The 15,310-nt window shown below is 36.6% G+C and overlaps 2 protein-coding genes and 1 long non-coding RNA gene across 3 annotated transcripts; 1 reads left to right on the top strand and 2 right to left on the bottom strand.

Annotated features, from left to right (window-relative positions):
• Positions 1 to 702: 702 nt before the first annotated feature.
• LOC112795614 (DEAD-box ATP-dependent RNA helicase 28) lies at positions 703 to 7,622 on the bottom strand. Its single transcript, XM_025837637.3, has 19 exons — positions 6,907 to 7,622; positions 6,457 to 6,636; positions 6,061 to 6,129; positions 5,850 to 5,956; positions 5,448 to 5,526; positions 4,800 to 4,973; positions 4,538 to 4,686; positions 4,183 to 4,278; positions 3,680 to 3,782; positions 3,527 to 3,589; positions 3,238 to 3,299; positions 2,917 to 3,013; positions 2,529 to 2,647; positions 2,373 to 2,415; positions 2,058 to 2,159; positions 1,830 to 1,925; positions 1,624 to 1,707; positions 1,266 to 1,540; positions 703 to 1,118 (listed from the first exon to the last, which is right to left on the bottom strand). The coding sequence occupies exons 1-19, from the start codon at positions 7,261 to 7,263 to the stop codon at positions 1,103 to 1,105; spliced, it is 2,271 nt and encodes a 756-aa protein (XP_025693422.1). The 5' UTR covers positions 7,264 to 7,622; the 3' UTR covers positions 703 to 1,102.
• Positions 7,623 to 8,003: 381 nt separating this feature from the next.
• Positions 8,004 to 13,303, top strand: LOC112795623 (microtubule-associated protein TORTIFOLIA1). The gene is made up of 6 exons (XM_025837649.3): positions 8,004 to 9,085; positions 9,837 to 10,028; positions 10,524 to 10,626; positions 10,714 to 11,342; positions 11,425 to 12,306; positions 12,725 to 13,303. Exons 1-6 carry the CDS (start codon positions 8,285 to 8,287, stop codon positions 12,917 to 12,919), a joined length of 2,802 nt encoding a protein of 933 aa, XP_025693434.1. The 5' UTR covers positions 8,004 to 8,284; the 3' UTR covers positions 12,920 to 13,303.
• A 1,085-nt stretch (positions 13,304 to 14,388) lies between these two features.
• Positions 14,389 to 15,163, bottom strand: LOC140183898 (uncharacterized). Its single transcript, XR_011880428.1, has 3 exons — positions 15,128 to 15,163; positions 14,895 to 14,983; positions 14,389 to 14,574 (listed from the first exon to the last, which is right to left on the bottom strand). It is a non-coding gene; the product is annotated as an uncharacterized lncRNA (long non-coding RNA).
• Positions 15,164 to 15,310: the final 147 nt, after the last annotated feature.

Below are 15,310 nucleotides of genomic sequence, written 5' to 3' on the forward strand. Positions count from 1 at the left end.
TTTCTCATCCCAACAAATATGACGCGTTTCTTTAATGCAGATTACATATTTTAAGAAACCGATTGTTACATGCGATGTTCTCCCAAACTAAATTAAAACTAGTGTTGCTTATGATAATTAATATCGTGATATTACATGCGATGTTCTACTAGGAATGTGAGATATCATTAAACATATCATGTGAGCTTTAATATCTCATGAAGTTTTGTATGCAGTTAGTAACATGGTTGATATAAATTAGTGGAAATTATATTCAACAAACGTATTTTTGTGTCAAGAAATTAGAGTATATACCCAAATAGATTCTTAAGAAATTGTGTTGGATGTTTTCATCCTCAAAAAAATTTATTACATCGAAGTCATTAAACTTTATAAAAATAAGATATATAAATCTCTACTATAGTCAGACTCGTCGTTTTTACTTGGACAAATAAGTCCTTGAAAATGTGATGAAATGACCTATATGTCTTATTTTTGTAAAGTTCAAAGACCTCTGTAAGAAGTTTGTAATAAAAACTTCTTGGGGACGAAAAAGTCCAATGTAAAATTTCTTAGGGACCTATTTGGGTATATACTCAGAAAATTATTAACTTTTATATACATTGTAATATCTGTTATCCATAATTCCAAACAGAAGATCAAACTAATAGTTCAAATCAAATCCATTTGACTCCTACCTCATCATTCCAAGTACTATAAATATTTAGCAATGAATAATCTCTAATCATAAATTTAGAATTCGATTCTTGAATTACAAAATTGAGCAACTATAAATATTTAGCTATAAACCACAACTCAAATTGGGTCATGAATGAAGTTCACATGATACAACAATCGAAACTCACAAAAGGGTATGGGAGATGTGATTGTTAACTTCTCACATTGATTATCCACCAGTCACCATGGTAACACAAAAGCACCAAAAGGCAACCATTAAAACTCACAGGTGGTAGAAGCTGCTCATTTAATCACCTCCATTGGTGACTGGATATGGTACAAGTCTTGTGCCTTTGCACCCATGTCAGATTAACAATAAGGTCTTGCATTGCAGGTCCATTTTCATTCCATGAACACATTTTTAATAAGGATCGTTAGCCTCAAACTACCTGCGCTTGTACCTGAAAAAGAATTTGAATGAGATATTGAAAGCAAGTATAAATCAGGATGCAGAAAAACTACCAACGTTAGAAAGAAGTTAATACTTTATGACTCAACCAAGATGAAACTAATCAGATGTAAGATATGGGATTGATTTGAGTAAATACCTTGACTTGCTCTTGAACGAACTCTTAGATTTTTTTCCTGCTCCAGCACCTCTTCTTTTCGGCTTTTTGTCCTTCATGTCAGCCTGGAATAGCTCCTGCATCTCCTGTGTCCTTGAAGACGACTTATGTGAAGGACGATTGGTATTCTTTTTGTTCTTCTTCACGATCTTGCCTGAATCCATTGCCTTCTTGACAGCCTTCACTGCTTTTGCTCGTCGATAAGCGACATCAACAAGTGAAAGTCCACCCTTTTCTTTCTTATTTGCCCCCTTAGCCTGCAGTTCATGTATTAAAGTTCAACAGAGGTTAAGGAATACGAATTAAATTACAACCTTAAATGCAAACAGGAAGTGCATACTTCTGGTTTGTCATCATCTCCTTCATCTTCCAACATCTCTCTAGCCGCTTCCAATTTTCTACGCTTCTTTCTCGGCAAATTTTTCTGCATTGGTTAAAAATCCATCATGCAATTACTGAATAATGCATGGAAACAAGTTTGAATATATATCCTAATAGGTACAATAATAAAAAAGCTGCATGCAAAATAGGGGGTCCCCTCCTTACCTCTCGCTCCCGCTTCCTCTTTTCCTTCATTTTGAGGTCTTCAGCTTCCTGAGCACTTATTACCTTTCCAGAACTCTTGTCGTTATTAATAGATGCCTGATAAGAAACAATTTAATAGAAGGGAAAGAGCCAACCCTATTAAAATGCATTATAATGACCTCACAAAAAAGGGAAAACTAATTGCTTGTAATTTGAGGAATATCACAACAATGAAACAAGAAATTTTACCTTTGCTGCTTTTGCAGCAACCTTCTTTTCTGTCTCTGTTACAAACCAGGTTCTTTTGGGGCGGGAAAAGATCTCTTCCTTATGAGCAATCAAGTTTTCAGCCTGCCCATTTTATAAGAACATGATTATATTTGAATGGTAAATCTTTTGAATGAGAAAATGCAGTGTGTGAATGGAAGGTTCAAAGCCACATATACAATACTACTATTAGGAAGTACTATTTCTTAAACAATAATGTGAAGTGAACACACAGAATTGTAATCCAAGGCATCCCAGAACTCCAAGCAAACAAAACAATGAATCGCTGATCTATACCTTTGTGGCCTCCATTTCAGCTTTTCTTAGGGCTCTTTCTTCCCTGGACCCCAAAAAAAAAAAGAAAATATGAGAATTTGAGATGTAAAAATACAGTACAGTAGTTATTAATACAGTACAGTAGCTAAAATAAGAGAACCATTAACAATCAAAAACCTCTCTTCTTCAAGTACTTCTGCAATTTGATCCTCCAATTGCTCAATTATATGAGACCATTTATGTATGGATTGTTCTGCTACAATTCGGCTCTTCAGCTTTGAACCAGCTCTCTTTGCCTAATCAATTGAAAACCAGCTTTAACAGAAAGATTATAAAAAGGATAATAAAAATCACTGACTTTCTTTTTACTCTTTTAGTTTCTACTTCAATTCTGTCTATGCAAAGAATCAGTAAGGTATTCAACTAGGAACATCCAAATAACTAGTATTAAGATCACGCATCAGCTTGCATAACTATACTATCTTAAAAGGAAGACAGGAAGAAATTATGAAACTAAGCTGAAAAAGAGGAGTAAAAAATTAAAAATCATGGGAAAGAAACTCACAATTGCTTTTAGAAGTGACCGGTCGTTATCAGTCACAAATGTGACGGCGCATCCTTCTCGGCCAGCTCTTGCTGTACGACCCACTCGATGAACATAGCTTCAGAATAAAGGTATTGATTAAAGTTAACAGGAGACACAGAGAGAGAATAAAATGATGTTAAAGGCAAGACCATTAGACCAGCATGAGATATTGTAATAAGTAACAATTAAGGTAAGCGAAACAAACTGAAGGATGCAAAACGAGAGTTGTAACACATGAAACATGTCAAAATTTTATTCATCAAAAGCAGAGTTGACAACAACATGAATCACAGACTCTACCTGGTAAGATCGCGAGGACATGCATAGTTGATAACTGTTTGAACACCTATGATGTCAAGGCCCTATAAGTAAAATACATTGACAGGGGTCAAATATATATCCAAAATTCCAAAGGAAAAAGCTAATAAGACACTATGACAACTTTGGATGTTTCTATCTAACTGAAGCAAGTTCACTATCCTTACAATGTGTCCCAATATAAAGGGTACAGACAAGGCAACGGAATGATTAATACTAATGTGGGACTAATAGCCAAATAAAAGAAAAATGAACTTTAATTGATTCTTACACGGGCAGCCACATCAGTTGCAATCAAAAAGTCAACTTCTTGCTTCCTGAATTGTTCCAAAGCCTATCAATCATAAGCAAAAAAATCTTAGCATAACACAAATATAAATATTAAGCAAACCTTACTGCCAATTTATTAATTTAAGAAACATACTTCAAGGCGCTGGGCTTGAGTAAGATTTCCATGAAGTTCAGCAGCTTTCAGACCAGCTAATCCAAATATAATCTTCAACCTATGTGCAGCTTGCTTTGTTCCACTGTACGTAGAGATGATAGATAATCAACAAGTTAGAGAAAATAAGACTAGCAGAATGAAGTCAGTGCAAATGAAGGAGCTAGGAAGTATACTTAAATCTAAAAGGTGGGAATAGAGATTTTTGGCTTATTTTTTCATAAACATGTTCCAAATGGAGGAAGAACCATCATTTATACATTGAAATAACTGAATGGATGACTAATCACCAGTGGTTCACACTTCACACACAGTAACTATTAATCTACATATGGATAATGTCACTTTAGAGCAGCCTTCTCCATTGATATGAATACTGGAGAAGCGAATTCAACGCCAGATTATAGTCAATATCGCTAACAATTAAATAAACTACATGTACCAAGAAAACTATTATTCAAATAAGCAGGGAAAATGAATATAACCTGAAGATGATAACTTTAGAAGTAAAAGTTTTGGAGCACATTGCAAGAAGAACTGCTTCCTGATTTGCTTCACGCAATCTTCGTATCCTAACCACCCTGAAAAAGGAAAACAACAGTTAACAGGATTTAAGGGTCTCCATTCTCCACTCAAATATAAAACTGTGCTAACTTGAAATGAGTTTCACATGATAAATTGATAATTTGCATAATCAGTATTAGGGGGAAAAGAATATATTCCACAGGAGCATGAATATGACATATAGAGCCAACTACCATAGTATAGAGTACAGAAGTGGATGGAAATGAATGATGAAATTATTATTAAATATAAAGGGAAAGAGAATGAAGAAATTACTCCTCAGTCAAGGCTGCAGGCCGTTTAGCAGATGGATCAGCAGAAAGACGCACAGGTTTTGTTAGGGACAATTTAATAAGGTCATCAACCTCCTCAGTCATTGTTGCTGAAAATAGCATTGTCTGCCTTTTCTTGGGACACATGCGAACCTATTAAATAACCAACTGTTTTGACATTTTCTTCCAAAAACTGAAAGCAATTAAAATTTAAAACGATATTTGGATTTAGTGATCATTGCATTGTTGATCCTAGTAAAACATACAAGTTCATGAATTTCAGCACTAAATCCAAGCTCTAAAAGACGATCCGCCTCATCAAGGATTAGCACAGCAAGATCATCCAAATCCACTGACATAGAATTACGTAAATGGTCTATCATACGTCCTGGGGTAGCAACGACAATGTCTGGCATTGATCTCAAAGCAGCTTCTTGCACCTAGAAAAAACAAGTGACCGCTTCTAAGGTATAATAGCAAAGTACACAGTTTGCCTCACCAACTAACTCTATAATAGGGAAATATTTAAAACCAATAAAAGGCATATTGCATTATCCTCCTTCAAACATAATTAGAAACATACAAAGGCAAAACGTGAAAAAAGCACCAAAAATGAAATCATTAACTACTTGGTTATCAAATGCATTGCAGAATCACATGTCTTTTATATTAACGTAATACACTTCCAGCAGTGTAGCCGGAAAGAAACTCTCAGTTGAAATCCATAATTGATTATTCATGTCAAACTAACAGGAATGGCCCATGACATTTTTCAGAATTACAGAAAAAGCAACCAGGCTATTGATATTTTTCCAAACAGGTACCTCAACATCATACAGGAGTGCAGATGACCTCTATTTGCCCTAACAGTAAGCATATGAAATTACAACATCATGAAGAAACCAGAATCAAACCTTCGTTGACAAACCCCCAACAACCAGGCAACATCTAATATCAGTAAATTGAGCAAGCTTCTCTATCATACTGTGAACTCTGCCAAAAAAATCAGGAATAAATATATTTAGAAAGATTACATATATATATTAAAAAAGGCGCTACCATATTTTACATCTATAACCTTCTACCACAAGTACTTGATTCATTATAATTAACTAAACTGATGATTTTTTTAACAAACTACAAAGCATGCCCTTAGCCTTAATATGAGAATTGATGAGATCGTATTTAATATTACAAGAGAAACCACTTCATTATATGAATACATTTGTCATTTGATGACAGAAAACCAAAAACAATGTTCACTTCGATCCATCTAGTTACAAAAGTGGTCCATAAACAAATAAGAAAATACTTACTGTACTGCTAACTCTCTGGTTGGTGTAAGAATAAGGACCCTTATTGCATGCATGCGTTTAGGACGGAACAACAACCTCTCTAATGTGGGAAGTGCAAATGCAGCTGTCTGTATTAAAACACAGACGATACAACAACTCAGTTACCAAGAAAAGAAAAGTGGATAGTGTCAGAAGGTAACAATCATCCCAAGAACAGAAAAAGAAGCACTACCTTTCCTGACCCAGTAATGGCACTTCCACATATATCACGACCATTTAACGCCAATGGTATACAAGCTGCCTACCATCATTCAAACCCAAGAACAAGGTAAATTTTTCTAGTGTTCGACAAAGCATGAAATCATACAACAAATAAAAGTGACGATAGTGGCTACTTGCACATGTTTTATACTTGGAGACTGTTCACACATCGAAGTCTAAGGTTGATTCATCTAGAGATTCTAATACCATTCAAAATAGAGTTGCAAACATACAACCGCACAATGGATTATGATGAATTTATTAGTGTAAGTATATGCAAGCCTCGCAAGAGTAAATTAGTAACAAAAACCACATAATCAAAATGTAAAGATTCAAAGACAAACAATAACACAAGGTAAAAGCAAACCTGAATTGGCGTTGGTTTAGCATACCCCAAGGCCTCACAAGCCCTGAGCAAAGGCCGTGACAAATGAAGCTGCAAGAACGAATCCGCATGGAAAGATGCTCCATCAGAAGGAGCGAAAAAGGACTTGCTATCAGCCGCATTGCCCTCCTCTTCATCTTCTTCATCTGGTCTATAATCTTCCTAAACAAGTCCAATTAATTAAAAAAGAAAACACAAACAAATAAGTTCCTTTTTTCAATCAACTATTAAAAACAATTTAAAAAAAATTTAAACAAATAAGCACTTATTTTTCTGTCATGATTCAACTTGAGCCTATAAGACAATATCTTGAAACAAGGAATTAAAAATAAAAAGCATTTTATTCTGCCATGAATCAGCTAAATAAGCTAGGGAGAAAGTTGTCCTTGAAACCTTCATTTAAATAATGAAAAAAAAGTGAGCTAGTTTTACCTGTTTATCAGGTTCGGAATCTGATGAGTCGTCAACGTCGTTGTTTTGCGAAGGAACCGCGAGAGGTGTTGAGCGCTGTTTTAATGCTTTGGAGATTTTTTCGTCAACGGAGGTTGTACTCCGGCGAGCGTGCTCCTCCGCAACTGACTCAGTGTACTTGGCGAAGTCCCACGGAGACTGTGTTTTCTTCTTCTTCTTCTCCTTTGAGATTCTAGAAGCTTCTTGTTCGTCTTCTTCTTCTTCTCCTTCTGATTCTTCCGGTTCGGATCCTGGTTCTGATTCTGGTTCGGATGCTTCTTCTTCTTCGGAGTGTTCGATCTCTTCGTCGCTTTGGGGTTCGAACAAGAAGGGAAACATTGTGTTTATGGTTCAAGTTTTATGGGTTCGGTACTTTCGTTCCTTTTGCCGCTACGAAGAAGAAGAAGAAGAAGACAGGGTTTAGAAAGGGTTCTTATTCTTTCCTCCTTCTCTTAATCGATGGGGATTCTTGTTTATTGGGCCGGGTCGGGTTGAATGACAAAAAGTGTATGATCTCATTAGGCCCAATAGATACATTGGTTGGATCTAAGTAATGGAATCTTTTATATTAAACTAAACCGAGGTTAATTTGTTTCCTGGCCCCCTTCTAAATCTAAATTCTAAAAGAGAGTATTTAGGTAATATAGTAGACAAACGGGCCCATCAAAAGATACCTAAAATTTCCTCATATCCCTTCCCTTGCAATTCACATAAACAAAAGGGAAAAAAATATTATTGAAAAAGAATTCCAAAGCAAAGATTACAATTATAATGTTGATGGTGATGATAACTAAGCCCAAACAAATGTTATATTCTTTGATATATGCTAGTAAACTAATCACTAAAAATAATAAATTTGATAAATTAATTAACTAATTACGAAGAATATTTTATCTTCATACATTATTATTATAAAATAATTTTACATAAATGATTAATCGTGTATTATTGTATCTAATTAATTTTTAAATTTATTATTTAAAAAATAATTAGAGAAAAAGTCTATTCGCAATAATAAATTCATTATTAGTGAAACAGAAGAATATATAAGATATAGTAAGTAAGTATATTGTAAAAATGAATTTAAAATCAAACAGTTCTAAAGATTTGTTTATTCAAAATGATGTCTCTCTTAACTGTTATGATGATCATTTTTTTCAAAAAAACTCAACCTTCTATCTTTTTTCCCTCACTCAGGTCACGCACTACCACGCTCATCTTCGCCTTCTTCTTCATGCTCCTAGATCTAGAATAACGGTTGAGCTTTTCCTTTCACTCTCACCAAAGCAACCTAACCCACCCTCCAAAAACTCTGAGACTCCATTCACCAACATTGCATTTGAAACTACACACAAAAACAATGAGTTCCCAGACTCATACTCGAACCTCTAAACCCACAACAAAACCCTCTCAACAACAACACTCTGCATCAAAAACACCACACTCACACTCTTCTTCTTCAACGCCTTCAACAACAACAACAAATGCTTCCTCTCTATCTACCCACCTTGCTATGGTGGAACTCAAACAGAGGATCCTAACTTCCATTTCCAAGCTCTCGGACCGAGACACACACCAGATCGCAATTGAAGACCTCGAAAAGACCATTTTGACCCTCTCCCCTGAATCAATTCCAATGATACTCAACTCCCTATACGACGCCGCATCAGCTGACCCTAAACCCGCCGTCAAGAAAGATTCTCTCCGCCTCCTTACCTTCGTTTGCGCTTCCCATCCCGACGCCGCCGTCCCTCACCTTACGAAGATCCTCGCTGCCGTCGTTCGCCGCCTCAAGGATGCTGATTCCGGCATCCGTGAGGCGTGCCGTGAGGCAGTTGGAGCACTTGCCGCTCAGTATTTGAGAGGAGGAAGCAATGGCAATGGTAATGGTGGTGGTGATAATGGTGCTGGAGTTGGTTCGGTTGTGGCGTTGTTTGTGAGGCCGTTGTTTGAGGCGATGGGAGAGCAGAACAAGGGAGTTCAGGCTGGTGCCGCGGCTTGTTTGGCGAAGATGGTGGAATCTGCCGCCGGCGGTGGTGGTGGTGGTGGGGTGCTGGTGCCGGCGTTCCAGAAGATTTGTCCGAGGATCTGTAAGCTGCTTGGAAGCCCTAATTTCTTGGCGAAGGCTGCAATCTTGCCTGTTGTTTCCAGCTTGTCGCAGGTTTGCCACATTGCCTCTTTTGAGTTTTGAGCCATTGTTTTTAGATGAACTTGGAATAAAATGAAATGAAATGGTGTAGGTGAATGTGTTGATTGATCTAAATTGTGGAGTTTGGAGTGCGTTTTTGTTGTCCCTCAACCCTGTTTTCGAAAATTGGTATAAATAACTTGGATTTAATTGCTTGTATGCAATAATGGTTTATGATAGAATGCAATGGTCTCATTTGATTCTTGAATCTGAACTTAGATAGTGGGGAAATGGCTTAGTTTAGTAGTAGTTGTAGTTGTTGGTCAATTGTGTTTGGAACTTAGGGTTTATATTTTAAGGCTGACATTCAGCTACAGACCAAAGGGTATGTTTGGGCAGATAGGCGAGAATGTAGTATTTATTTGTTATACTTGATTCATAGGATTATATAAAACTGAAAAAAATGTTAGACATTCAGTTTGACATGGCCGAATGAGACTTATGTTTGGAATGGGGTTTTATGAACTGCACTGGAAGATCTGGCGGCATTGTTTATCAGCTTTAGCTGGATGAAGTAGAGATCAGTGCAAAAAATATTCATATTCTTTTATTTTGGATCTGTCAATTTCTTGTTGCATTTGTCCAACTTTTCAGTCCTGTTTTATTTCTGTCCTTGTCTTCATTTAATGAAATTGAATAAACAAACTATTATGCTAGTAAAAGTACCTGTAGGCGAGAAGAGATCTAGTACGAAACCTGAGCAGTAATTGAGTTTTGATTGCAGGTTGGAGCAATTACACCACAAAGCTTGGAACACTTGCTTCCTAGCATTCATGACTGCCTTACCAGTACTGATTGGGCAACACGTAAAGCAGCGGCTGACGCGTTAAGTTCCTTGGCTCTGCACTCTAGGGGTTTGGTTGCCGATGGAGCAGCATCGACAGTAGCAGTACTGGAGGATTGCCGGTTTGACAAGGTATTTGAGTGAAATTTCTTATCATAACTTGTTGAACTTGCTTCTTGGTATCCCATTTCTTCTCTCTCTCCTCTCTCTGAAGATCAGAACAGAAGATCCACGCTATCATTGCTTACATTTTTTTTTCTTTAAAAAAATAAAAATTTTCTAGGAAGGAAATCTTTTAATAATGACATGGACACATGTTGCCCTCAAACCAACACAGGAGCTTATAAAATAGATTTTTTCCATTGACTTCATTTTATTGCTGGAATTCTATTGTGTCTTCTTTAAATATCATGAAATGAATAATGTATTGCCCACAGAAAGTTTATAGTAATTAGTAAATGTCGTGTTACTGGGCTAGCAGGTGTCAGTTATGATAGTATTATGTATGCCTCTTGTATGTATGCGGCTGAGGGTTATTTGTCCAAGCATGGTAGAATAGCTGATGCATTTCTTTTTCTGTTTTTCATAATATATTGTGTATGTAAGTAACATTTTCCTGATATTCAGATAAAACCTGTGAGAGACAGCATGACGGAGGCATTGCAATTGTGGAAAAATATTGCAGGGAAAGGAGATGGACCCCCTGATGATTCAAAGCCTGTATCTGGTGGTAGGTATATGTGGATTGTCTGCCAGAATCTATTTTTTAGTCATTTTGTCTTTGTTCACCTTACTGACAACTGTTTTTGTCCTTTAGATGGTGACAAATCTAGTGCATCTCCTTTACCAGAAACAAGTGCAAAATTAAATCTTGGGGACAGGAAGATTGATCCTTCAGCAAAGGAGTCGCCCGCAGGTACTTCAGATGTGGATTCCACTGGCAAAGCAAAAGCAGCTGGCATCTCAGAGAAAGCAGTTGTAATATTAAAAAAGAAAGCACCTGCCTTAAGTGATAAAGAATTAAACCCAGAATTTTTCCAGAAACTTGAAAGAAGGGGTTCGGATGATTTGCCAGTGGAAGTAGTTCTTCCTCGGAGAGGTCTCAATTCTTCAAGCTCAAACAATGAGGAGGAATCTGGGGCTAATGCTAAAGATTCAAAAGAGAGAAACATCCCCAATCACATGTTAGACAGAGGCAATGATAGAAATTCCAAACAACATAGTTTTGATGATTTTGCACCTGATAAGAGGATGAATGCAAAAGAACTGAGGGCAAAAGCATTTGATACTGATGATAGAACTGAAATTGATCAAAGGGAGGGTTCTTCAAATCTTGCCGGTCAATCAGAAGTATCCTTCTCTAATAACAGGGGAAACTGGTTGGCCATCCAGAGGCAGCTACTGCAGCTAGAAAGGCAACAGGTTCATTTGATGAACATGCTGCAGGTATGGTCTACATGGCCTAAAAATATATTTATAGTTCTGGCATATGTTATTTTTAAGTGATAAATGTTTTAAAACTTTGCAGGATTTCATGGGTGGATCTCATGATGGCATGGTGACACTAGAGAACAGAGTTCGAGGTCTAGAAAGAATTGTTGAAGACATGTCACGTGATTTATCGATATCATCTGGTCGTAGAGGTAGTAACTTCACAGGGTTTGAGGGGTCCAGTAGGCCTTCTAGCAAGTATAATGGTTTTAATGACTATTCCACTGCTAAATATGGAAGAGGTGGTGATGGACGTACTCCATTTAGCGAAAGATTTTCTCAAGCAGATGGAAATGCATTAGGTATGAGGGGAAGAGGGCCATCTTGGAGATCTGACACGTCTGAGGGATGGGATTTTCCTGGGTATGGTGCTTCCAGAAATGGGCAGATTTCCACACGGAGGGCTTTTGGTGGTAGTTCTGTTGATGCGAGATCACCAAAATCAGTTCCTGAAGGTGATCAAGGGGGCAGCAGGAGAGCTTGGGATAAAGCAGCACTGCCCATTCGGCTTGGAGAGGGGCCTTCTGCAAGAAGTGTCTGGCAAGCTTCCAAGGATGAAGCTACCTTGGAAGCGATTCGGGTTGCTGGGGAGGACAATGGAACAGCTCGAGCAACAAGAGTTGCAATCCCCGAAATGACTGCAGAAGCTATGGCTGATGACAATGTTGGACAAGATAGGGATGCCATCTGGACTTCTTGGAGCAATGCAATGCATGCCCTTCAAGTGGGTGATATTGATTCGGCCTTCGCAGAAGTGTTATCCACTGCAGATGATCTTTTGCTTGTAAAACTTATGGATAGAACGGGTCCTGTAATTGACCAACTTTCAAATGAGATTGCCTGTGAGATTATGCCTGCCATCGGACAATTCTTGCTGGACCAGAACCTGCATGATATCTGCTTCTCTTGGATTCAACAGGTATGACTTCTGTTTAGATTACCTTTCTTTGAGCCAGAATATGCAAAGTTGCTAGTCATAAGAACTTTTCTCCCCTCATTTAAAATAACAAAATAAACACACTTTCCACTTCCCAAATTTAGTAGGTAGGGACAGATGATATAGGAGTCCTGAGTAGTTTTCCAGAGCCTAAACTGGTGGATCTATCTTCTTTAGAAAAATAATTTTAACAATAAAATACCATTATCTGTGGATTTCACTAACTAATTTATAATTATTTAGAAATTCAAGAAGTGCCACAAGATCAAATCTCATGATGATTTTATGTGACGGTTAAATTGTCATATTTAGGCTGAAAACAGTTCTGCCTCTGCTTTACTTCTATCTGCTTTATTTCTTTCATTGAGGCTTAAATATTGAATTCATTGTCATAATTCAGTTGTTGGAGATAGTGTTGGATAATGGTCCCGAAACCTTTGGGATTCCAATGGAAGTTAAGAAAGAGCTCTTGCTGAATTTGCATGAAGCTTCCTCAGCTGACACAGCTGAGGAATGGGAAGGTATGCCACCAGATCAACTTCACTTGCAGTTGGCCTCGGCCTGGGAAATCGATCTGCAGCAGCATGACAAATAGAGAGCATACAATGTTATCTGTTAAATTCTATCATAAGTTGACTTTTGAATTGGAGTGATTTCCTCGAGTCTCCACCGAAAAAAAAAAAAAAAACCAGCATTACAATGGCACCTATTGATGCTATATTTCTTTGAGTTTAGTTAATGAGAGAATTTGTTAAAGTTTTGAAAAAAGTAAGTTTTCATGGAAGAAATAAACTTTTTAGGCATATGATAAGCAATGTTTGGTTATCGGATATATCATTACAAAGAGGGTGGTGTTTGGTGGTGAAGAGGTGCCCAACTAGGCTACTTAAAAGCATTGTATAAAATATAAATCAAGACAGATGAACAGATCTTTTCATGTAATTATTATTATTTGTTGTGGAATTTCTCTTGGACTACATACACTTATCTCAGTTGCAGTGTTCATAAGATTGAAACCCTAAAATGTGAGCATTAATCTGCGGTTAGAATCTGGCTGCAAAATCTTTTAATTATCTACCAAGTCTATTTTTGGTTATTGCTAAGTGACATGCAAATCAATTATATTTTTGTGAAGGTAGTTTTCACTTTGGGATATGATTGTTTGTTCGCTATTTGGTTGAGGTAGTATGATTTCGTTAATAATTATGGGGTCTTGTATCAAATATGCCTAATGTGTTAAAGATAATATGGAACATTTGTAGATTAAAGCTTTTTAAGCTTTTAAAAACCAATTTTCTGCCTTTTTTTAACCTATTAAAATTTCATTCTTTTTTTTATCTGATTTTATTTTAATTTTTCAATTTATATGTGTTTGTTGAGTATTTATCGAAAATCAAGCTTTAACATGACATTTTCATTTTTATGAATATATTTTATATTTGTCGTTTCTTAAATTTATTAGGAAAAATGGTAAACAAACAGAGACAATTAGAACCAAAGCAAGAACTAATTAGCCTAAGACAATATGGATCACACTCATAATTTGTAAAAGATAACAACTTTCAGTAAATTTCATTCTCTATATACAATACAAATGATACAGTTTGCATGAAGATCCGATATATGACATATATTTGTACATTTAAAAACAGTAATAAGAATAGCTTGCTAATGCAGTTGATATAAGCATCTTTGCTTCATTTTTCCAAGTTAAAAGCTGATCACTCACGTGAAGTTATCTTCATGTAAAAATAATAGGTAAAAACCGTTAAATGATTTGATATATTTGACTAAATTATCATCTAATGGTTTTCACCTATCATTTTGTATGAAAACAACCGCATATGGATAGCCACAGTTAAAAACCCAATTCTTTGACATCACCTAAACAACACAATAGAACTATAGTCACAACGATCTTCTAGAAATCAATGCAGGCATATAATTGCCTCCATAGAACTTTGATTACAAATTTACAAATCACCAATAGAACCTTAACAGACAATACTCCCCCAGGTTAACACCTCTCCCAAACAGCCATGGATTTACAGGTGCAAATATCCCACCACACTGCCAACGCCTGACCTTCTATTTCCCGGCATACCAGTTTTGAGCACACTTGGCGTCCACAGAGAGGCCGACTTTAAGAATATTCTTGCCATTAAAGGGCTTTGACATGCATTCAACCACTATGGCTTTCGCAACCTCAGCCGACTCTGTTGGCCCTTCCAATATGACTTCATCATGAACCTGCTTCGTCATTACACATGCTTGAGCATATATATGGAATAAGAAAGTTTATAACCAAATCTTACAAAACTAGATGAATGGATTCTTCTTCATTATAGCAATCCAATACTAAAAATGTCGTCGATTTTCTCATGTATTCGACAAAAGAATCCATAACCTAACTTAACCAATCCCATTTTCTTCAACATAAGTAGAATATATTATTATAATTTTTAAAAATTCGAAACTCAAATGATGAACTACTTGAAAGAACTTAATAAAAGATATAAAGCACATACTGTGTACAAAAACAGGAGAATATTCAAGAAATAAACACTAACCTGTAGAAGTAACTTCCATCCAAGGTCCTTCAACTGTTCATTATTCCAAATTTGTAACATGCACACATGGCAACATCTGCTGCACTACCCTGTTGCATTCCACAAATAAAGAAAAGTAAGACGAGAAAGCTCTGTAGATAGAGATCGATCAGACGTTTCAAAGTATTATAACTGGTCTTCAAACTTAAGTATAGTAAGACTACAGCATTGATGCATTTTTAAAAATTAAGGACCTGCACTGGAGTATTAATAGCTGCTCGCTCGATGTACCTTTCTGATAGTTGTAGCTTGGTCAACCGAAGAACCGACGACATCGCCAGCAATGTGTAAACACATAGCTGAGAGCTCTTTTACTTCCTCTTCCTTCAGCATCTTTTCTATTTACAAATCAACTGTTCTCGCTTCTTTCACATAAA

The sequence above is a fragment of the Arachis hypogaea genome, chromosome 1, assembly GCF_003086295.3.
Source record: "Arachis hypogaea cultivar Tifrunner chromosome 1, arahy.Tifrunner.gnm2.J5K5, whole genome shotgun sequence".
NCBI classification, from domain to species: domain Eukaryota; kingdom Viridiplantae; phylum Streptophyta; class Magnoliopsida; order Fabales; family Fabaceae; genus Arachis; species Arachis hypogaea.

Excerpts from the sequence above, each read along its gene's own strand:
- LOC112795614 (XM_025837637.3), bottom strand. The coding sequence starts at position 7,263 with ATGTTTCCCTTCTTGTTCGAACCCCAAAGCGACGAAGAGATCGAACAC. Across the intron at positions 6,130-6,456 it reads CTAAACCAACGCCAATTCAG|GCAGCTTGTATACCATTGGC; the intron begins GTTTGCTTTTAC and ends GAATGATGGTAG. Across the intron at positions 5,957-6,060 it reads CCATTACTGGGTCAGGAAAG|ACAGCTGCATTTGCACTTCC; the intron begins GTAGTGCTTCTT and ends GTTTTAATACAG.
- LOC112795623 (XM_025837649.3), top strand. The coding sequence starts at position 8,285 with ATGAGTTCCCAGACTCATACTCGAACCTCTAAACCCACAACAAAACCC. Across the intron at positions 10,029-10,523 it reads AGGATTGCCGGTTTGACAAG|ATAAAACCTGTGAGAGACAG; the intron begins GTATTTGAGTGA and ends CCTGATATTCAG. Across the intron at positions 12,307-12,724 it reads GCTTCTCTTGGATTCAACAG|TTGTTGGAGATAGTGTTGGA; the intron begins GTATGACTTCTG and ends GTCATAATTCAG.